The sequence below is a fragment of the Ostrea edulis genome, chromosome 9 (assembly GCF_947568905.1).
Source record: "Ostrea edulis chromosome 9, xbOstEdul1.1, whole genome shotgun sequence".
In the NCBI taxonomy this organism is placed as follows: domain Eukaryota; kingdom Metazoa; phylum Mollusca; class Bivalvia; order Ostreida; family Ostreidae; genus Ostrea; species Ostrea edulis.
In genome coordinates this window covers 47,150,964-47,176,217 of record NC_079172.1, presented here as the reverse complement: position 1 = coordinate 47,176,217, position 25,254 = coordinate 47,150,964, and the positions used below count along the sequence as shown (strand labels likewise).

At 34.3% G+C, this 25,254-nt stretch overlaps 2 protein-coding genes across 5 annotated transcripts in view; both read right to left on the bottom strand.

Moving 5' to 3' along the window:
• Window positions 1-8,429, bottom strand: part of LOC130050191 (Na(+)/H(+) exchanger beta-like) — a 48,915-nt gene extending 40,486 nt beyond the window's left edge. Inside the window, exons 1-2 of one of the 3 annotated variants that reach the window (XM_056149417.1) lie at window positions 8,196-8,429; window positions 6,618-6,708 (exon numbers count right to left, since the gene is read on the bottom strand). The gene's annotated coding sequence lies outside the window, so the exon portion shown is untranslated. Of the gene's footprint in view, window positions 1-2,028; window positions 2,154-2,201; window positions 2,448-6,617; window positions 6,709-8,195 lie in introns of those variants that run through there. The other 2 variants (XM_056149418.1, XM_056149419.1) reach the window with 2 other exon arrangements.
• A 6,559-nt stretch (window positions 8,430-14,988) lies between these two features.
• Window positions 14,989-25,254, bottom strand: part of LOC130050189 (monocarboxylate transporter 12-like) — a 30,447-nt gene continuing 20,181 nt past the window's right edge. For both annotated transcript variants that reach the window (XM_056149414.1, XM_056149415.1), the window contains exons 6-7: window positions 23,840-23,999; window positions 14,989-16,282 (exon numbers count right to left, since the gene is read on the bottom strand). In XM_056149414.1, coding sequence (XP_056005389.1) covers window positions 16,258-16,282; window positions 23,840-23,999 — 185 coding nt within the window. In that variant the 3' untranslated portion in view covers window positions 14,989-16,257. The remainder of the gene's footprint in view (window positions 16,283-23,839; window positions 24,000-25,254) is intronic.

Sequence of the window (25,254 nt, the reverse complement as noted above, 5' to 3'; positions counted from 1 at the left end):
ATAAAGCTGAAGCAATTAAAATATCCCACTTATATACAAATCCGATATAAAGATAGCTAGCTTGTGGACATAGAGTATCTAAAAATCTAAGTGATTTGTGGTACATTAAAGCACTCCAGATTAAAAAAAAATCTCATCACATATAATGAACAGCAGTACTAAACTGAAACCAATCCTCTAGCAGTGCACACTCACACACACACATCATCATATGATGACCACCCAACAATACCAGGACATGATAATCATTCACACTCAAGCCTGGATGCTTCCATTATCATCAAATCCCATTCTTTATAGAGACCAAACAATAGAGTGGTGTTAAACAGCAGCAGTTTTTTGTGTTAATCAATATGATGTATCTCCAAGGTTGATTTAAACTTCTTAAAGCCCAATGTGTAAAAATGTGTACATGGTTCATTTGATGCAGACAATGAAACAGTAATTACTAGATGCATTATCATCATAAAACAGATTGGTAAACAATTTTGATGAGAGAGTTCCCCTCCCCCCTGGATACCAGGAACAATTCACCAGGATGAGCGGTTTGGTTATATACCTTCAAAGTTATGTTTTATTGTCTCCAATCCTTCTAGCAATAAAATTCTTATCAGGTTTTTTACAGAAGAAATGTAGGTATTTGTAAACCAATAAACAGTTTGGTATCAATTTAGATTTTTGATTGTGCCACAGTGAGCTCAGATCCCTGGAGTCTGATTACAATATGATGATTTTATTGTTACAAGTCGGAGAGAGCTGCTTATACCAGCACCATTCTTAGGATAGAGCTAAAGATGTGACTTAACTCAATTATTAAAACTTCTCAGTATACTTGTCTTATTTATATTTCAATCACTTATAGGAAATAAAAAAAAAGGCTATTGACATTTAAAGACCACAATATAAGGTTATAGCCTAATGTGCAATTAAAAAATATTACTTAAGGACAAATTTTAACATCATTCACAACATTCATCTAATGCTAACAACTCCAATTCTAATTTCCAGATTACCAGAGATTTGTTTAATCAAGTGTAAACTGTAATCAATTTACATCTTTGTGTTTTGTTCAATAGAAAGACTGAGAAGGTCTGATGTAATATAGTGATTTTGATGTGCCTTCAATATATAACACCCCCATTCAATTTGCCTTCATGAAAAAATTTCCACCCATAGATATTAATTTTAAGATCTATATATTGTTGGTTTTTAAAAAAAAAAAAAAATCATTAGATCTGCATGAACCACAATAAATTCTTCCTGTACGTCACACACACAAAAAAAAGCCTTGCATCTATTTCATTAAATATTGGACTCTCCCTCTCTTTTCAAAATTTTTTTATACCTTGATTATTTGTGCAAGAATCACCAACCCAATTCCCCATGAACTTTGGTCATCCACCAATCTAAGGACATGTATTAAGGCAATAAAAAAAACTCCTTAGACTTCCATTTAATTGTTAAGTCCTAAGCCATATATCTGGCATTTGAGATGATATAAAATCCTCTTTAGGAAGAGAAAACAGCTAGCCTTGGACAAGCTGAATCCCATTGAAAGTGTGATAATTCTAAATCATAGTTATAAGTAGTATCCCCTTATAAACACAGATGGAGGATTAATTGCCAAAGTCTGTGCCAATTTTATTTTTCCCCAGTACTATTTTCAATGAAATAAAAGGCAAATAGAAAATCTTCATCTCGATCAGTCTGAGAAATAAAAGTAATTAAATTAAATGTATGTGAAAAGCAATGGATACAAAAAGTTGTAAAATGAATTATCAAAATTCTTAAATTCAACAAGCGAAAAGATTAAATACAAACCTTAATTGCTTTGCCCAACTCTCTATATTTGTATTGCTTATAGGAGTTATGAGAGATCACTGTTCGTTATCTTTGCCTTTCATAAAATGCATTAAACCAGAATTCAAGACCACATTTAGCCCTTAAAATGGTGAAGTTTTGAAACAAATTAAGATATTATTGAGTAACCATATTTCCTATATATTGTTTTAAATAACTATATATTACCTTTCGTTAGTATCACTTATCCCTGAGTACTAGTTAGTATAAGTACACTAAACAATTGTTTGTATAAGCACAAATACATCCGTTGTAGCTTCCGCTGTTTACCTCTTAAAACCAAAACAAATTGTGGGGAGAATTCACTTAAAATATGCAATATGTAGAATAAATTTCATTACCTTAATTTAGAAAACTATGTTCCTGTAATTTTATCACAGTCACTCAATTCACAGGAGTGATGTTGATAATCAATAGGCGAACACAGGCAGATTTTACTAGACAGCAATGCTTCCATCAGCTACCATTTCCTACACCGTAATAAATTCCACAACAATGCTTCTCTACCCACTTGGAGGAATTAATTACATACATATAAATATATGCTTCTTTTAATCCGACTTTACACGTAGAACGTTATTTAAATGTCATGTTGTACCACCTTTTAAAGATCTAGCTAATTCCACAAATTCAATACTGTAAAGTTGTGTTTTGTTGTTGTCTAAATCTATCAATATTTTAACAAGCTGGATGCTCCTGATTATATTTATATCGATACCTATACATTTGTATAACTTGACCAATGTCAATGATATAAAGATCAACACAGAGTAAAGTTTTACATCACTGTCAATCTTCAGGTACATAAGTGTAGTGGGTTATTCTTCATCATCAGCAATTTGCATCTGTGTAGTGTCAAAATATTATTACACGTGCTGGAGAACATGAGGATCGACCCAGTTGGGGTGATTGATTAATGTAAGTACTGTTACATGGAAAGTAATACTGCCTTCCTTATCGTTATGAAAACAATTTCTTTCTGTTGATTGTAGTTTACACTGTAATTTAAAAAAACACACCAAAAAACAAGAGGCCCATGGGCCACATCGCTCACAGGAGTCACCTTGGCTCATATTTAAAGATTTTCCCTATATATTCGCATGTAAAACTTTGATTCCTATTGTGGCCCAACCTACTCCCAGGGACCATGATCTTACAAACTTGAATCTGCACTATGTCAGGAAGCTTTCAGGTAAATAGTGTAATGAGGAGATTTTTAAATGACCCCCACCCTATTTTTGCATTTTATTGATTATCTCCCCTTTGAAGGGGGCATGGCTCTTCATTTGAACTAACTTGAAAGCCCTTCATCCATGGATGCTTTTGGCCAAGTTTGGTTGAAATTGGCACTGTGGTTCTGGAGACAGACAGATGGACAGATAGTCGACGGACAACAGGCGATCAGAAAAGCTCACTTGAGCTTTCAGCTAAGGTGAGCTAAATGCATTTAAATATCATAAAATTTGTGTACAATCAAAAGGAGTATAATCAAGAGTTGTTGCCCCTACGTTCAGGTGCTAATTAATACCAAATTTGAAGTTGGTCCTACCATAGTGACTTGTTGCCACATTATTTTGATATATTATTTATCTTCAGAGATTATGCACTTTCCACATGGACATAATCAGAAGACAAAAATGAATATTGTATGTACCAAAACTAATTCTTCTTCCTGAATATCACATCATATATTTAGTGATATTTTGGGTTTTCCTTGAAACAGGGGGCCCATGGGCCACATCGCCCACCTGAGACACTTTTGCCCCTATTTAAAGATTTTCCCTATATATTCGCATGTAAAACTTTGATCCCTATTGTGGCCCCAACCTACCCCCAGGGGCCATGATTTTAACAAATGTAAATCTGCACAATGCCAGGAAGCTTTCATGTAAATGTAAACCTCTATGGCCCAATGGTTCTTGCAGAGAAGAAGATTTTTTAAAAAGATTTTCTCCATATACATGTACTTGTATGCAAAAACTTTGATCCCCTATTGTGGCCCCATCCTACCCCCAGGGGCCATGATTTGAACAAACTTGAATCTGCACTATGCCAGGATGCTTTCATTTCAATGTACACTTTTCTGGCCCAGTGATTCTTCAGAAAAAGAATTTTAAAGATTTTACCTTTATATTTATACCTTCCACATCCTCGACATGAGGATTAATCTATGGTCTATTGATGATAATGATGATACTTTGATCCCCCATTGTGGCCCCATCCTATCCCCGGGGGCCATGATTTTAAAAACTTGAATCTGCACTATTTCAGGAAGCTTTCATGTAAACTTGTATTTTCCTAGGCCAGTGGTTCTTGAGGAGAAGATTTTTAAAGATTTTCCCTATATATTTGTTTGTAAAACTTTGATCAGACCCCCATTGTGGACCCATGCTACCCCCGAGGGTCATGATTTTAACAAACTTGAATCTGCACTATGCCAGGAAGCTTTTATGTAAATTTTAACTCCTCTAGCTCAGTGGTTCTTTAAAGGAAAATTTTCAAAGATTTTCCCTATATATTACTATGTAAAACTTTGATCCCCTATTGTGGACCCATCCTACCCCCGAGGATCATGATTTTTAACAAACTTGAATCTGCACTGTCAGGAAGCTTTCATGTAAATTTGCACTTTTCTAGCTCAGTGGTTCTTGAGAAGATATTTAAAGATTTTTCCTATATACATGTATTTGTATGTAAAACTTTGATTCCCTTTTGTGGCCCCACCCTACTCCCGGGGGTCATGCTTTTAAGAAACTTGACTCTCCACTACGTTAGGAAGCTTTCAGTTAAATTTCAGCTCTTTTGGCCCAGTGGTTCTTGAGAAGAATTTTTAAATGACCTCCAACCTGTTTTTGCATTATTGTGATTACCTCCCCTTTGACAACAGGCGATCAGAAAAGCTCACTTGAGCTTTCAGCTCAGGTGAGCTAAAATGTAAACAAGAGGGCCACAGGCCTTATCGGTCACCTGCATACTAGTGAAAAAGTATCACTACTCCCACAGGCTATGAAATCTAGAAAACAATTCCTGTTCTGAATATCTAAGCTAACTTCTAATCTTCAGCAACAGTATAAAAGAAGATGTGTTCTTGAAATTTCACTGCCCTCAAAAGTGCATACACTGATGGAAGGCTTTAAATAATAAGTGTATTAACATTAAAACATCAAAAGATATGATTAATTTGGACCCATCCTAAAGTCATAACCCTGGGTTGTGAAATTCACCATTTTTTGTACATCCTTTTCTGCTATTCCTAAGTATACATTTAAATTTTATACAGTATCAGCAAACTTACACATAAATACTATATACTAAGTTTAGCTCCACCCTGGGGTCAGAACCCCTACTCTGAGGATCATCAAATTTACAATTTTGCAGGTAAAAGACTACCTGGTCTATCCATTTAGTTTCAATTTAGTATCAATCGATAGCACTAAAGATGTTATTCAAGTGTTTTACACATAAACACTATATACAAGGTTTGGCCCCACCCTGGGGTCAGAACTCCTACCCCAGGGATCATGAAATTTACAATTTTGGTAGAGGCCTTCCTGCTCTACATCACTATGCATTTAGTTTTTCTTACACGTGTGTGGTTCTTGAGAAGAAGATTTTTGAAAACTGGTCAATTTTGGGCAGTTTTTGCGCCGCCCCTAGGGCCCCGGGGGCGCTGGAGTCCTGAAATTTACAATTTATGTCCCCCTTGTCCCAATAATGCTTCATACCAAATTTGAAAAGAATTGGAATGGTAGTGATTAAGAAGTTAAAAATGTTCAATTGTTAACGCACAGCGACGGACGACAACCAATTGCAATAGGTCACCTGAGTTTACTAAGGTGACCTAAAATGTTAACATTTCAGTTTGTCATTCAAACAGAAATCACACATGAAATACATGTATCAATTGAAATCCAGATTCATGCATCTGTACCAATAAAATATAAAGATTAACATAAGATAATCCTAATGTAATCAGAGCAATGTGTGGCCCAATACTTTCTGCTGAACAGGTGTTAAAATTTGTAAATTTTCAATTAAAAAAAAAATGGTGAGATCGAAATTCAAGTATTAAATTATGATAATATAAACTCATAAATTGCTGCTATAAACATCATTAGTTTTGTATATCTTATCTGTATAATAACAAATTTTGTTTGTCAGTGATGTAGCATCAAATCAAAGTCAGAATTAGGGGAAAATTAGATTATTCTTGAACCAATTTTTCATCCTTCAGATTTTCTTTAACTATTCAAAAAGTTCTCATTCATATACATGCAGTTATCTTTGTACATATTTATTCATTATAATAGTTAATAATTAATTAAAGAAAACTCAACAACTGGGACCGGCTGCGGTGGCTCAGTCGTAGAGCGTTCGATCACTTAGAGATCAGGAGGTTGTGAGTTTGAGCCTCACTTGTGCTTAATGGCAACGTCAAACCTGACATAAACATAGATAGTGATTGTTCCTTTGCCAAAAGCTCAGTATTTAGACACTACTGCATTACTGTAGTCTTTTGGACATGACCTTAAAAATGGAGGTCCCAATTGTCACATTCAAAGAACCCTCACTGCATGATAGGTCCCCAAGCACTAAATTTTGTGGTATTTCACCTACAGCTGGTGACGTATCAATATGAGTGAAAAATTCTCAACGGGATGTAAAACAAACAAACCAAAACCAACTGAGAGTATTGCAGAAGATAAATAATAACAGTTGCTACAGGAGCATGCACACCGAATCTGACAAGAACATACCTCAAAGTTGTTGGATTACGGCTTCACTTCATCTTTTTTTCCACATCAAAAATCAATTCAATTATGAAGGAAATGCTGGAGGGAATGATACCTGCAAATTAAGAGATATTGTCTGCATATTCAATAGCTTTAAAATGGTTTGATCGAAAGCATGCGATAAGTTTCATTTTTCACTGGTACTTCAAATACAAAGTATCAAATTGCATATAAAAATTCAAGAATCCTCCAGGTGTATTTTTAGAGAGTTACATAATGATTTAAGAAAATAATAAATTTTGTTTATTTTTTATTTTTAAACTAATAGTTACATGATAACTTCTGTTACCAGGAATTAGTTCAATACGATCTTTCAGAAGAGCCAGCAAATTTTCACTAATTGATCTAAAAGTGCATGGCTGGATGCAGTCGATGAATTTCATATTTCCTTTTGTGCATCATTATTAAACATTTGAATATTAGCCAAAATGTTACAAATGTATATTATTAGTATTGTGCTGCTGACACTAAATTAATCATTACACATTCTTCTCTGCTGCCATATTGCAAACTGTTTAACTTTGACAAATTTAAATTTAATGTGCATGCTGCAACACATTTTCATGATTAAACATTTCCTGCATTAAGGTCATGTTCCCTCTCCTCATTTAACTATATAGAATTGACACACACACAAAATATGACATGCTGATATGACAATACAATCATTAGTTGGTATAGTCAATAGAATCTTTGGTGTTTCAGCAATGCAGAAACTTTAATTGGGACCGTTTGTCAAACATCACATCTATCGGATCAGAGGGGATATAACACAGGCAATGCTCATCTTCCCATATATGCATTCCCCTCAGTGTTGAGAAAACCAATAAGAATTTAAAGTAAATTATATCAAGGATTGTACAATTATTGTCAAATATTGTAGAGTACACGGCAACTTCCAGCATTGTATACCCTCTCTATTAATTAAGTCAAAAACAGCAGTGATGAAAAAAATTGAACTGCTTTAATGACAACTCTCGGAGCTTATATGATGGAAAATCATTGCACTTTCCGTGTACTCCCATTCTAGAATCTTATCATCTTCTTTAAAATCTATGAGAAATTCCATTTGTATCTGATTATTGGTGTTGGGAGATCAGTTGCAGAATATACAACTCGACTGCAAATGCAGCCACTTTATCAAGAGATAATTTCCACCTGAACACACCCGCTAGCTCTCTCTCATTTACAGTGCCCATTTGAGCAGGATTATTGGTGAGTGATAAAATACCATTACACAGATGCCTTCAGCAGTAAAAAAAACCAAAACAAATAAAACCCCACCTTCTCTTCTAACTTATTACCATGTGTATGTAATTAGACTAGACAAGAGCATCCAAAATACTTTGATGACATTCCATCCAGATCATGTACTTCCCGATTACATTGTGGCATTGCAAGACATATGGCATTTAATTCCCAAATAATCCATGTAGACACAGAAATGTAGCATCTAATCAACATCCAAATTAAACATTCAAAATCACATCTTCCAGTTATAAATTTACACTGTATCTGATAAAGGTCCAGCACGATTCTTACCTTTCTGCTTGACTTTGCAATGTCCTACACACGCAGCTTCCGCAATCACTGCATCAACCTCTCCAGTTAATGGGCAGCCACCCAAATCCTTTTGTCAGATGATTGTATTAATATCACACATTAGCTATGCCCACTATTTCATGACCAGAATGCGGTGGAAGTCCTACATCTCGATTCAGACAACCTGTCATCACAGTGCAAGACAGACTACTGCTCTGCTTCCTGAAGATTTATCATGTGGCAATTCCACTAATTCTGGGGCAGACCCTGGAGTACGCGCTTTATACACTGTACATCCATTTGTTCTTCATATTCTTTTGAGTATCAATATATTCTTAACGTGATCTTTACCCCAAGGATATCTGTTCAAGTGATAGTACCAGGTAGTAGAATCCTGTATCTATTGCACACTACTCGGGAGCTGAAGGGGTATACTGCATGCACTAGTTATAAATTTAGTACACATCATTTGAATGAAACAGAGTGCTGGGCCGATTTACACAAATATCTTACAATATTCAAATATAATCATACATACTGATTAAACACCAAAATATATACACCCCAGGAGTGGTGTTGAAGACTTCACTTGTCTTATGAGCATCAATCTAAGTACTGAAATAAAATCAATACACTCTTATTTTCTGTCCACTCTATCATATAATAATTTTCTCATTACAGAACTGGGAAGGTGTCAATGTACTCTACATTCCCCTCAGTAAAATCAAATAGAAACAGTATGCCTTCATTAGGGAGGCTAAAGGCAGGCCAACTTTACAGAATGAAAACTCTATTTTGATTGACATATTCCTCAGAAATATAGTATGCCCTGTAGAAACATGATTGTCCTTGAGAAAATATGAAGGATACTGACTGCTGTTAGCGCTTCAAGTTCACGAAGAAACCGGTGTTCTGTAATTGTAACAATTACCGATCTAGGTTTTCATGTATCTATTACATACAATTGTAATGTAGTGTTTCTTATACATAACCCCTTTATCCATACTGATAAACTGCTTATACTGTTTATTATAATTAACTAATATTGGTGGGATCATAATTTTGTCAATTTTTCAAAATAATTAAGGCATATCTGAAATTTGACATACATACTTGCATGCAGTGAGATACGGTACGTGAATTATTAAAGAGATCGAACAAAGCATGCTGCATGACACTGTTTAACAAAGTTTGCTGTTCAAGTACTTTGATAAATGACAGTCAGGACTCGGGAGATTTCTTTTACTGTATACAGACTGTGATGTTTTATTCCCATCTAAACCAAATGAGACCAAATATCTCACTTACTAAAGATCAGTTTCATAATGGCTATCACCACATTGATCATGTCCCAGAATGGTAATATAGAGACCAGTATTCTTCGCAGGTTGATAGTTAAATCTATGAATGTTGTCTGTTGCATTCCTCACAGGTTGGTAGTTAAATCTCAATGAATGTTGCCTGTTGCATTCCTCACAGGTTTATAGTTAAATCTATGAATGTTGCCTGTTGCATTCCTCGCAGGTTGGTAGTTAAATCTATGAATGTTGCCTGTTGCATTCTCGAATACTACCCTTGTAATACCCAAGTTATCCTTCACTATTACTCCCACACAGAAAGCAATTAAGCACAGTCTGTAACTTGGACATCATCCTTTTCCAGTAGCTTTGATAAATGAAACAGACATCATAAAATGTCTCATTATGGATCTTCACTGATTATTATGTCTGAGATGTACCATTTCGAATATTGCAAAGAGAGGACTAATTGCCCATTAGTGAGCCCTTAATCTTAAAAAAAAAAAGACCTTCTCTTATTTATGAGGGTTTGAAATACCACAGAATAAACATATGCAGAACCAATGTTACAATTGATGATGCACAATTTAGTTCAAAGAGCAGCAACAGAGACCCAGATTTGTGTAACATGGACATGTACGTTTTTGTAAAACCAGTTTGCTTCCATCTAAAACATCAAAATGACAATACGCAAATAGAAATTTTAATTTCATTTTACATTAAACCCATCCAAGAATCACATGAGAGAATCCTTCAACAATGAAAATAAAAAGCTTACTGCAAAATTTTTAACAGAAAGACACCAAATGTTAAATTCAAGCAAGGATGCAAGTACATGCATCAAGAATCTTATCTGGATCTAATGCATGCAGGCACCAAAGGTTACGAGTCATTAGTGTTGCGGACAGTGACTCTATATACTATATGTACTTACATATATTGTCATGCTATATACTTACCAGACTTGTGTTGAACTCTCTCCTGATACATATATCCACACACAAAATGCTAATATACAAAACACTGTCATTTTGCATTATCTTTTGCTTCTTTCTGTGGTTATCTCCCCTCATGTTCATCTCGGTTTCTTCCCCAAGCAAGAGTTCATCTTCAGGGTCAATCTGCAGTATGTACCTTTAACATCTAAAACATGACTACAGGTTCCAGTGTTATTTATATAGTATTACTAGGAGTTTCCCCGATTAACAATGCAGGGATCACATATAGCCTATAGTCACTTTCAAACTGCTTTATGGTGGCGAAGAGTTGATTTGAGAACAAGTGTATAGATAAACCATTTCATTTTAACCAAATTTGAACCTGGCATGCAGGTCATATTTCCCAAATTGCTATATATATTAAAATATCCCCTCCCTTTTCTGGAAATTTTCCATTACATTTATTACCTTTCATGCAAATTAATTTTGTTTTTTCTTTTAACATCAGCATTTTTGCAGTACTGTATATACTCGTCTATAGGTCGGTTCACCTATAAGTCGGTTGTATATTTTGTAGGCTATTTTGGAGGGATTTGCAATTGACCCGTTTATAATTCAGTACAACTTCTTTCAAGAATAGGTTCATAATTTCAGTTTCCACCTCTGTTTCAAATATTTTGTGATATGTGTTGATATTTATTCATTTTCTCAAATCAATTTCAATAATATACACTTAAGATGAATAAAATCATTAAAATATGTAAAAACACTTGTACTTTATGTATATAATCCTAGAATATATGAATATTATAATATATGTCCAGTCAACATTAATCATGATAATCGTCGGAGTATGAAGTTGTTTATGAAGTACGTACTCTACGCTGTCCAGAAAAATGCTAATCTTCTTAGGACTCGCCTGCAAGTCGGATATAGTTTTGGACCAATTTTTTAAGTCCCAAATATCCGACTTATAGGCGAATATATACAGTAACAAAGAGAGTGTATATATACATTTAGTATTTTTGATTGCCTATGCAAATGATTTCATCATTTTTGCTTGTGCTCTTTATCTCTCAAGATTTTTATCATGAACCTTAATTGTTTTCCCCAAAACATGATACAAAGGTCTCGAGTTTGTACCTTTTACTAAAAAATTGAAAATATGTCGGAAATATAAACAAGAGGCCCATGGGCCACATCGCTCACCTTGGCCCATATCAGAAGACTTTCTATATATATTTGCATGTAAAACCGTAGTCCTTATTATGGCCCCAACCTACCCCTGGAGGTCATAGTTTTTGCAAACTTGAATCTACACTATGTCAGAAAGCTTTCATGTAAATGTGAACTTCTTTGGCCCAATGGTTCACGAGAAGATATTTGAAGATTTTTCCTATATATTTGTATGTAAAACTTTGATCCCCCCTTGTGGCCCCATCCTACCCCCAGGGGCCATGATTTGAACAAACTTGAATCTGCACTATATCAGAAAGCTTTCATGCAAATATCAGCTTTTCTGGCTCAGTGGTTCTTGAGAAGAAGATTTTTAAAAAAAAATTCCTATATATTTGTATGTAAAACTTTGATCCCCTATTGTGGCCCCATCCTACAACAGGGGACCATGATTTGAACAAACTTAACTCTGCTCTATGTTAGGAAGCTGTTCATGTGAATATCAGCTTTTCTGGCTCAGTGGTTCTTGAGAAGAAGATTCTTAAAGAATGTCCCTATATATTTGTATGTAAAACTTTGATCCCCCTTGTAGCCCCATCCAACCCCCAGGGGCCATGATTTGAACAAACTTGAATCTGCACTATGTCAGAAAGCTTTCATGTAAATATCAGCTTTTCTGGCTCAGTGGTTCTTGAGAAGTCGATTTTTAAAGATTTTTCCCATATATTTGTATATAAAACTTTGATCCCCTATTGTGGCCCCATCCGACCCCCGGGGGCCAGGATTTTAACAATTTAGAATCTGCACTATATCAGGAAGCTCTCATATAAATCTCAGCTTTTCTGGCACAGTGGTTCTTGAGAAGAAGATTTTTAAAGATTTTTCCTATATATTTTTATGTAAAACTTTGATCCCCTATTGTGGCCCCATCTGACCCCCGGGGGCCAGGATTTTAACAATTTAGAATCTGCACTATATCAGGAAGCTTTCATATAAATCTGCACTATCAAATAAAGCATATCTATAAATTTCATCTTTTCTAGCCCAGTGGTTCTTGAGAAGAAGATTTTTTAATGACCCTACCCTATTTTTACCTTTTCTTGATTATCTCCCCTTGGAAGGTGGCCTGGCCCTTTATTTTAACAATTTAGAATTCCCTTTACCTAAGGATGCTTTGTGCCAACTTTGGTTGAAATTGGCCCAGTGGTTTTTGATAAGAAGTTAAAAATGCCGGAATACGGGTGATCAGAAAATTTAGTGATGTACATGGACTTCTCTATTTCAAAATTTTAAAGAATTGGCACATAATTATTTTTAAAAGCATTGGTACAAAACCGTCTTATGAGTATCAGTACAAAACAACAAGTTTTTTAAAATAACCCAAAATTCAGATTCTCTAAAACTGGGAAGAATTAACCTAGTTGGCTCCTGAACTTTTTTGAGCACAACTGTACAGGATGCTACAACTAAGTATTTTACTGGTTCAATACTGATCCCATTGGTACAAACATATTACACATCTATTACTGAACCCTATTCTAGTGTTTAAAATTTTGTGTCAATTCAAATTTTGAAATGGTTTGGCAGGACTATATCTTGTGGTGAAAGGATTGATTAATCAAAAAGTTCTAAATTTGCATATTACAGTTTTTTCAACCAATATATTTTCTATTTTTATACCCTTATACATGTATTTCAGTTTCATAATTTTTTATGCAAGTAGTTGAGACTTGGAACTAGTTAAACTGTTGTAATTTATGAATTTTGTCGATATATTTTTACAAACAGAACACCGATTCTTATAAAAGTTTAAATTAATTTACTCGAAATTTTGTATAAAAATCAGTATTTTCGCCAAAAATTTAAACTCTAACACCCACTTCTTTAAAGTTCCATTTAAAATTTTAAGACCAATTGACATTACTCCGAATATGTCCTTTTAAAGTTGATCGATCCTCATATGACTTATCAATATTAATTAATGGTTAAAAGTGGAAAAATTGTATTAATTTCCACTCAATATAGTTTAATTTAATAAATAACCAAAGAAAATGTGTATGTTGCCACCTTTTTAAAGATGTTAGACATACAAAAACAGAAGTATATATCAACATGAAAAATCACACATTTTCGTTAAACAGAATAATGAAAATTAATAGAAAACTTGCTGAAATGACAAATTTCAAATGTTAACAGTTTAAGAAAACTGCTAATTCATAGATATATGAAAAATTATTTGTGGATATTAGGGAAATCATTGTGTCATAGACATTCAGTAGAGGAAATTCCAGCATAGGAGTTATTGCCCTTGACAACATTTTAAAAATTATAAATAATTGATTATCTATGGAAAATAGAAACTTTTTCAGTATCAAAAGTTTACCAAATTTTTTATTTTATTCAGTAAATGAAATTCCTCTGAAAGATATATTTCTATCATGCGCAAAATTGATTAAATAAAGATTTTGCAAAAACCTATGACATCACATGGGGATCGATCAACCTTAAACTCTCAAATTTGATATCATGAATTTTTTCGTGTATCAAGTGCAAAAAGGTCATTATCTATTCCATTTATTTGTATGAAACTTTTTTAAAATCTGTATTGTTAGAAGACATGCTTATCTATCTCATGTAACGATTGATTTGTGTAGCGTGTTGTGTAAAAAGGTCATGTTTAGAACAAGCATTAATTTTTATGACCCGTTTTTCTTTTTAATTTCCTAATTCTCCTTCAATGTAAAAATCAAAAATATACTTTCCAAAAAATCTCAGATGCCAACCTCTTTATTCATGACTCCACAAAACAAGCTGTTGTCTATCAAACCACAAAATATTTTACACCCCCCCCCCCCCCCCCCCTTTATAATGATAGTTGAGGGACAAGAATTTTGCTGTGTATTTTAGTGAGATATACATTTTGGCACCTTAGACAACAAAGATTTTTTTTGGTGATCTGCATTCCATATGAAAAGCTTCATTTATCCATTTGGTAGGAAACGAAATATCATGAATTCGATTAAGTCCACTAGCTCTCTTTCAAAAAATCTAAACAAAGTATACGGACATGCAGTAACCTCCTATTTACAAAGTATTATTCAAAATAATGACCAAAAGACGACTTTCTCAGTAGAAATACATCACTCATTTTTTGTGAAAAATTTTTTCATAGAAAAATACAAGGTCACCCAGCAGCATCGTCTCAAGCCACGGTCTGGAGTCCGCAGATGGGAGAGGATAGTACATATTGGCTGTGGTTTGCGACAATGCCCGACAGGGGTATAACGCCATGTCTCAAACTTGAATGAACATGCCAGTCTACTGGACATGCCAAATACACTGAAACATTACTTCCTCCTGGTATCAAATAATATACAATCATTTCTCCTTCAGTTAAGTAGCTTTATTGTCCAAAAAACACAAAGAATGGTTATCTCATTCTTAAACAATATGTCACAATATAAATTCATATTTCTTATAAGTGACAAATATTGTAAAATACATTCCCTCTATTCATACTACAGAAGTGGAAAATTCTTCTGTCACTGAACAAAGGTAGATAATCACGCAGCTCTGTAATGTCAAGATTTACAAGGCCATGTAAAATACTAGTACATTTATCAAGAACACTTGATACACACACAAAATAATTAAGCAAGGGTTGCTATACATTTTTGGCTTTGTTTGGTTGAAATATAAGTTTAAATACAAGAATTCCTAAAACATAAGGGACTTCTAATAAATCTGTGATGTTAAAAAGTTGAAATATATTATCCCTCTCTAACTAAATTTTCCTCATTTTTGGGACTTATATTGAGAAATCATGGGAATAAGTAACATTCCAAAAAGTAAATTGTATTCATTTTTCTTATAAAAACATAAATTTAGTTTTTATTTACATAATTTTTGAAAATGTTTGTTTGCAGCAAGGCCGTTGATGTACAGTAAATCTAAGTAAAGCACAAATAAGAGCAAGAGTCATTAAAAATCATCAAGTTCTAAGAAATTATATGTCCAGACTCCTTTGACATGACACATGGAATGCCTCACTTAAAGAGTGATTTCTGTTTTATTATTTCAAAAAAGTTTATTATCACAAAACAACCATCAAAACTCCATATATAATTCTTAAGACTAGAAAATCATGACACAGTTAAAGAACATGCATGATAGATTAACATTTTCAGGAAAAAATATTTTTCAGTTGCTGCATTCTATCAATATAAATACATGTACATGTAGTTTAATAATTATATAAAGCAACCTTTTATGTCCATGAAAAATTTGTCCAACCAGTTGTAAAAGTTAGCTCTCTTTGTTTATACAGTGTGTAACCACCTATCTTGCTCCAAAAGAATAACAAAACTGAAACAATCTCTAAAAACGTACATTGATAATGAAAACAACCAACATATATTGATGTATGAAAACAACTATATATGAACATAACATATGTATTACAGAGTCAAAAGCAAATTCATTGTGTCATAGACTCCGGAGTACAATATCCAGGCCCTAATTTCCTAGCATGACAATATAGTACATTGTGTCTGAGTACTTTTATTGAAGGAAATCTTAAGTTTTATTTAGAGTGTGGTATAGCGTTGATATCCACTTCCCTGATTGGTCAATTTTGATCGTTGAACTTGATCACACTGATGTCACCATTGCCTCTCTGTAAAGGAAAAACCACAATTTCAATATAAACAAAATATTGACCATTAGACTTGCATGCAAACTGTAAGCAATAAGTGAGAAACAATTTCAATGTGATACATTTTCAATGTTTTTGCCTTCTACATCTTTACCCTTATTCAATGATAGCATGAATGTGAAGCACTTGTAAACAATGTGCGAATGAATCTCGGTAAATATACATAGTACATGTATGTATATTTCAACAACTGGGAATTCCAACAGAAATAAAAGTAAAATGTAAACATATCAAAAAACAATAACTTTCATCTATTACAATACAATATGGTATGAACTGCAATGCTTCTTGCCTACATATTTTTTACGAAGCACATGCAGACACGTTCATACCCTCATGTATTTTCAAACATGAAATTTATTACTTAAATAAATGCCATTCTTTTTATTTCTTTATTTGTTTATGCCTCATGCCCAGCACGTACATGTGTCAGATACAAAAAGATTTACAAACATTCTTCGTTTGAACTTATTTCTTTTTTAAAGTCTGCAGTAATGAAATGCACTAAACAGTTTTATTTGACTTGTATGTATATCTTAAGTCTTTTTTTTTTTTTTTTAAATAAACTGCAAATTTTGGTCTCTGAACCATAAGGAAAATTTACAATTTAAGTCTTGATGGCATACATCACATTGTGTTAAAAATTAATCAGGTATGCTAATCAAGTTAAGCCACCGTAGTGTAACACATTACTCATTTAAATATCCCTGACTGTAAGGCGCTTATGGAATAAACTCCATTTAAAAGCATTTTGACATGTGTCCAAGTCAGCAAAAACAATACTGGGGGTATGTATAACCAATGTCTACGGAATTGCTCTTCTCCTTGACCCCCCAAGTTTGTAAAGATTCATTACAAAATCTGTCAGTTAAAAGTATACAAGATGCTATATCCCGAACCTCTTCACACCAGCATATTGAATGGAGTAAGTTAGGAGCTCCAAGAAATATGTGCCGGAGTGTGAAGAGGTTCAAGGTGTATTATCTCATCTTCTTCATAATGTGCCAGGCTCCTTGTTGGACATTATTGCATATATATTTTCAAAAACTGAAAGACATTTTCATATATTTACATTCAATCATTTTTATTGCATTTAATTGTTAATGATACACAATGGTTAGCCTACATATAGATTAGGTTAACTGAATTCATACACCGTGATAAGCCTATTTCAGAAGTTGAAAGTTAGAGGTATTTCAGTTTCAGTTAGCAAGAATGTTAAGGTCACATGTGACGTTCCTCACAATACATACTTTTTCGTAACATTTCAGGTACATTTCACTTAATTGCATGTATATCCCTATCTTGTTTCTACAAAAAGCTTCCGATATATATATTACAAGGTCTGCTTAGAGTTTAAAAGCATATTTTGCTAATTCCTGGTTGTGGCAAGTAAAAATGTAAAAGAAATTCTTACATAATATCATTACAGAAGATTGTATATATATGTACAATACTAAGTTATTGTAGCAAAGAAGGAGAGAAAAGGGGAGTTATTGTAGCAAAGTGGGCATTACTAGTTAGGTGATCTGACAACTGAGCTAACTAGGCCGATATATGACGTAGAGTAATATTACTACAATCTAAAATTCAAACCTATTTCAGAAATCATACAAGAACTCTTCATATCCAGGAGATGTAAAAATAGTTTTCAAAATAAATGGCATCACATATGCCCTTAAGAGAAAAGGGAGTGAATGTACATGTATATACATGTAAAAGCCATTAACATGCAATTCTAAGTCATGGAAATAACAAAATATGATAATAATCTACTGATTATAAAGTCTCCCAAATGAAGTACTGGTTGCATAAAAGTGGCTTTTTCAGAGTACTACTATTTTCCTCCCTTGACAAAATCCATGTCAATTTTAACTTCATTGAAAAAATGTAGATCACAAAGGCTTTGATTTTTGAAATTATTCAAAAAATTCCCCTTTTTTTCCCTTCAGTAAAATTGGTATCACTTAACCTTGATCCTAGTTTGTAGGTCCCAACATCCTCTTATCATTTTTGATGATCCCATGTCTCTAACAGTCCTGGTTTGAAAGTTATACAAGTTTTTTAATCAATGTCAATGGGGATACTACATGTAGTTTGTAGATCACTACACCCTTTTATAATTTCTGAAGATTCCATGTTTCTATCTGTCCCAGTTCTAAAGTTATACCAGACTTATGTTTAGGGTCAGAGGTCAAGGTCACTGGAGTCACTAGACCTTGATACCAATTTGTAGATTCCATCATCCTTTTATTATTTCTGAAGATTTCATTTCTTTATCAGACCTAGTTCTTAAGAAATACCAAGTTTATGATCTAAGGTCAAGGTCACTGGAGTCACTTGACCTTGATACTAGTTTGTAGGTCCTGTCATTCTCTTGCCATTTCTGAAGATTCCATGTTGCTATTAGTCCCGGTTATAAAGTTATACCAGTTTTTATGTTCATGGTCAGAGGTCAAGGTCACTTGACCTTAATATCAATTTGTAGGCCCTGTCATTCTCTATTCATTTCTGAAGACCCCAAGACTCTATATATCATATTTGTCAATTTATATCTGTTGAATTTTGGAATTAATTTTTCTCCCATAGAGTTCTATGTTAAACTCCACCCCCATTTGACTCCCCTAAAATGTACCCTAACCCCCTTCAACCTGAAAACACAAACATTTCTGCACATCTATATACATTGACCTATCATATCCTTGAATATCTATTACTTTCATCGACTGGTTACAGAGAACGGTGTCGGACAGTTTTAGGTGCGTGAAAGAAGCAGAAGAAGAAGCGGAAGAATGATAAGAATAAGAACTGAGCAAAAACAAGCCTCCAAACTTAGTTTGGGAGACTTAATTAAAAGAATTACATGATAAACACAATATAAAAGCTAATAAATGACATTTAGATCAATTTTTATCAATATCTTTTTTTCCATGGAATGTTTTTTCTGGTATATACTTTCGGCATGCAAGTTCATCGAAGAGTTCTGCAATGGTAATGATAGTGGCTTGGATATTATAGAGGCTCCTTTTGTTACACTATATACAAGCACAATACAAAAAGCAATGATGGACCCATTTCAATGAAACCATTGTAAGAGGAACAAGAGGCCCAGGGGCCTTATAGGTCACCTGAGTATCATGTAACAACCTTCCAATGTTTGAATTAGGTTTGTGTTTAAATATAAGAATTTTACTTTTGGATGGAAGAAACATTGAATAGCTATGTGGTCAGCCCCGCTTTTGCACCAGAACCCCTGACCCAGGGGCCATAAATTTCAGTTTTGAAAGAAGCATCCTTGATCATCATTATCATACTATTAGTTTGTCTACTTAATACCCAGCAGCAGAGGAGAAGATTTTCAAAGAAATAAAATGCATTTTCACTATATGATCAATAGGGCCCCACCCTAATACCAGAACCCCTGACCCAGGGGCCATAAATTTCACAATTTTGAAAGAGGCATCCTTGCTCATCATAATCATGCTATTGGTTTGTCTACTTAATACCCAAGGACAGAGAAGAAGATTTTCAAAGAAATAATGCATTTTCACTATATGACTTATAGAGCCCCACCCTAGCACCAGAACCCCTGATCCAGGGGCCATGAATTTCACAATTTTTAACAAGAGGTACTGTGAGCAATGCTCACTAAGAATACCCCCCGCTTACCCCAATCTCCCAAAGGGTGTTGGTAATAGGTATAAACTACCTCTTTTCTGAGTGTTGCTACTTCGATGTCCAGTGCGCATGACCTTTGACCTTTTGACCCCAAAGTCGATAGGGAACATCTTCATCCCATGGGTAGTCCATATGTATGATATGGTGACTGTAGGTGGAAAGGATAACGCTTTAGAGCCCGGAAACCATATTGCTACTTCAATGTCCAGTGCGCGTGACCTTTGACCCCAAAATCGATAGGGATCATCTTCATCCCATTAGTAGTCCATATATATGATATGGTGACTGTAGGTGGAAAGGATAACGCTTTAGAGCCCGGAAACCATATTGCTACTTCAATGTCCAGTGCACTTGACCTTTTGACCCCAAAATCGATAGGGAACATCTTCACCCCATGGGTAGTCCATATGTTTGATATGGTGACTGTAGGTGGAAAGGATAACACTTTAGAGCCCAGAAACCATATTGCTACTTCAATGTCCAGTGCGCTTGACCTTTGACCTTTTGACCCTAAAATCGATAGGGAACATCTTCATCCTGTGGGTAGTCCATCTGTATGATATGGTGACTGTAGGTGGAAAGGATAACACTTTAGAGCCCGGAAACCATATTGCTACTTCGATGTCCAGTGTGCTTGACCTTTGACCTTTTGACCCCAAAATCGATGGGGAACATCTTCATCCCATGGGTAGTCCATATATATGATATGGTGACGGTAGGTGGAAAGGATAATGCTTTAGAGCCCGGAAACCATTGCGTCTACAGATGGTCGGACGGACGGACAGATGGACAACTCGATTCCAGTATACCCCCCCCCAACTTGTTGCGGGGGGTATAAAGAGGCATCCTTGCTCATCATTACCATGCTATTAGTTTGTCTACTTAATACCCAGAGACAGAAGATTTTCAAAGAATTTCTACATTTTCACTATATGACCAATAGAGCCCCACCCTAACACAAGAACCCCTGCCCCAGGGGCCATGAATTTCACAATTTTGGTAGAGGGCTCAATGCTCATTATAATTATGCCCACAGTTTGGCTTCTTGATGTCCAGGAGTAAAGAAGATTTTTTAAAATTACACTCATTTTGATGGTTTTTGCCATTTTCACTATATGACCAATAGAGCCCCACCCTAACACAAGAACCCCTGCCCCAGGGGCCATGAATTTCACAATTTTGGTAGAGGGCTCAATGCTCATTATAATTATGCCCACAGTTTGGCTTCTTGATGTCCAGGAGTAAAGAAGAAGATTTTTTAAAATTACACTCATTTTGATGGTTTTTGCCCCACCCCTCAGGCCCCAGGGACCACGAATTTCACAATTTTTGTTCCCCTTCACCCACAGATGCTATATGACAAAATTGGTTGAAATTGGTTCAGGGGTTTCAGAGAAGAAGCTGAAAATGTTCAAATGTTAACGCACGACGAACGACGACGGACAAAAACAGATAGCAATAGGTCACCTGAATGAATTCAGGTGACCTAACAAACAAGGAGGGAATAGACACTGCATCTGGATAAGATATATCAATGGTTTAAGACCAGGATGCAGTTTCATGATAAGAACAATTGGCTATGTATATGTGTACTGGTTTACAAAAAGAACATCTAAATCCAATGGACACACCAAAGTTCCTCATACATATTTCTACTATTCTATATATCAACACCAAAAACTCTCAGGTTTGGTATTTTTACTGTGATTTTGCATATAAATCTCAGCCTCTTGGAGCACATCATCATATAGGCTAGATGTGAGTGTTTATTCCTAATACAAATACCTACCCCAGATGATAACCATATGCATCTCTAATGCTGCAGTATATTTACAGTAAAAACAGAAAACAAAAAAATCTACTACTATAAGCATGAAGAAATTATGTGGCCCAAAGTCATTGAAAACTTTGACATTAACAGAATATATTTGAATATGCTGGAAAGTGTTTAAAGACCCAATTTTTATTACCATTAGTTACCAGAGAAGTAGACATGGCCTAACTAGCATATGAAGTGTCCAGGGTCTGAAAGGGGGCTAATCTTTACATGTTTGAATGGGTATAAAGATTATAGAGTGAGTTACTGAAACCACACAGGAAATGGAGAGGACATGAATTGAATGACACCAGAATACTTAACGATCAAAATACCATCTAACTGAATTACTGTGTGAAATTAATATTTCATGGTGTTCATTTTATCTAAAATCATTCTGTTGTTCAGTTCGAAGATTAATATGTGGTAAAAGTTTTTTGTCCATACAATAAGAAATGTCTAAAGTGTCATTTTTCAATATTACATGACACTGTAAATGCAAATATTGAAAAACTTTGTTTACAGAGACATGTTTAACAGAGATGTAAACAACTCCTTCGACAATGTGTTTACTGCTTACAATATCAAGACAGTTCAACATTTCTATTCACTTGTTTCAGTTCCTAATATCTTGCCAATTTAGCCAAGTTAAGGTCATGTGTTTTTTGAAACTTCACCTTCATATTTATTTACTAAATTTATATTCCCAAGGTCTTCACCTTCCACATCTTCACCAGTTGTAATGACAGCCATTTCCTAATGAATGTGATGCAGTTGTGAACACTGTGGGTATGAATCTTGATAAATATAGTATGTCTATTTTTCTAGCTGGGAATTCTGACAGAAATGAAAGTAGAATGAAAACATAACAAATAACTTCATTTTTGAAAATACATATAGGGATGAACTGCAATGTTTCATCCCAGCATACTTTTCATGAAGTATTCCAGTGTGAAGCTTCTCAGTTCATACCCTCATGTATTTAAAAAATGAAGTTTGTTTCTTAATTGAAGTGAAATCTCTTTACATGAAAATATCATATTTTGAATGTTTTAGTGACAGGATAACTTCATATCTTTGATCATTAAGATGGCGTACATGATTTTAATCAGTGTATGCATTTTTACAGAGGTATCCTGGGCAGCGAGATGTGGAAGTTGCTAATCTCTGTCAAATAATGTCTCTGGTATAAATTTGCGTGTAAATTTTCAATGCACATGCAGGTTGCGTCAAATGAAATGATGTCAAATGTCAGCTTCTTTCACCCTGTGTGCTGTATAAAAATAAATTTATTTAAAAACTCTGAAAGAAGAGAACATCATCTGTACGTTGGTACGATCTGTCAATACATAAATATTCTAAGGTGTCTTTTTAAATCAATTTAGATTAAAATACTTTCTGAATTTAGAAATACAACATTTAATAAATTCTGCTTCATGAAAAGGCTATAGACTTATGATTAAATTGAAAGAATTAAAAATATACAAATTGAATACCTCAAAAATTAAGTCCTGCAAAAATTACAGGACATTGCACAATTACAGTTTTTTATTACCTGGGATTTGAATTTGTTATAGGAATTAAGATTATAGTTTCTAATTTTATTACTGATAGTAATTTCCTTATGTTTCCAGCTCTAACCACAGGGGGATTTTCTAAAAAAAAAAGCTAATGTACATGCTAATTGAGTTTTGAAACCATATTATTTTTGAGCCATATACTTCATTTTTGAAGATATATGGCTAGCAGTACATAAAAGAACAGGATACAAGGATAGGTAATTGATATACATACACACACCCCATGGGTAGCAGGTAGTGTGTCAATCATGCTATTCCTTTTTGCATGATTGACAGGCAGAATCCAATTAATATGTGTGGAATAATATTGGCTAAAAATTGGATCTCTAAGTGTTAAGCCAAAGCTGATTATACGAGCAGCTAGCAGCCAGGGTGAGTTAGTAGGGGCCACATAAGACTGTTACCTGTTGACTAGAGAGAACCAGGCCATCATGTCTAACTTACACTAATATTGGTTCTCCCTTTATTAGACACTTCTCCTCAGAACTTTCCACAAGAGGAATCTTCTGGTAGTTCTTTTCTGGTTCTGCTACAAAGTTCTCCAAGCCACAGGACTGGTACTTAAATAGCATCATAATGACAGAGCTCCACAATAAAGACGAACCTGGGAACAAAAAAGAATTTGGGTCATTAAAACTATGAACACGAGAGTCGTATCTTTTTACAGTACGTTTTAATAACACTTTCTGACATGCTGGTAACAAGATCTAACCTGCACCGACAACAAATGCAACAAGACGGGTTTGTGAAATGCTATATTCTGAACCACAGACAAGTCTAATTGTGACTATACATTGACCTTGGACCTAACATATGACATTGATCTCAGCATTGACCTTTGATTTCAGGATTTCACATAGTTTAAAGTTTTCACTTAATATTATTTACAAGTTTTGACTGAAGTTTAAATTGTTGACAAAAAAAGAGACAGACTAAGACAGACCAAAACACTATCCCCCATCATCAAGCTAAATGTTTTTTTTTTTTTGTTTTTTTTTTTTTTAGGTCAATGACTCATTCTAACAAACATTTATATATATTCCTAGTTAATTTCATGTTTCTTTTATGATGCAAGCCCCTTTGGGCTTTTTGATCAATATCTCATTCAGACTGTTTCGTTGCTGAAGAATGTTTTCTTTCTTAGAACTCCAAAACCAAATCAACGGAATCCTATGTAAAATTTCATTATTGTAGAAGGTGCTGAAATTTAGAGTAAGAGGAGATAGAAAACATCCCTTTCAACTGACATATTACATGTGCGTGCAATCCTGCTTGTCAAGCCTGCCAAAAAATTTACTCAATTTTTGAAATAAAGTATTATAAATGTCGAAAACACGTGATTTTGTACATTTAGTCTGGTAAGTAATGCTTTCTTTGTTTTTTGTTTTTGAGTGTTTTACATTTTAAGGAGGTACTCAACATCATTATAATGGCTGACTTCCTTTTAAAACACGGATGAAAATATAAATGTCAGCAATATTTGTCTATTCATTTCTAAAATCATCGCCAAGCTGAGTAGCTTAGCATGTTGACTGCTGAACTGTAGATCGTGTGTTCGAGTCCAGCAGGGGTTTTCATTTTTTTTTTTCCAGATTGCTTTCAACTAAAACTGCATTTTTTGACTAAATAAAGTAAATTTGAAAGTTTTCACTTTCAAAATATTGTTGTACATATCCTCCACTTTTATATTTCAAGTTCATAGATGTTATTTTGTCCAAGAATAATTAGTGAAACCAGACAAGAGAGCCAGGAGTCACAATGCTCACCTGAGCCACCTTACTGTAACACCACTAACTGCTCAGCAATAAGGCATTCATTCCTTTTCCTTGACCACTATATACATGTATCTCCGAGTGATT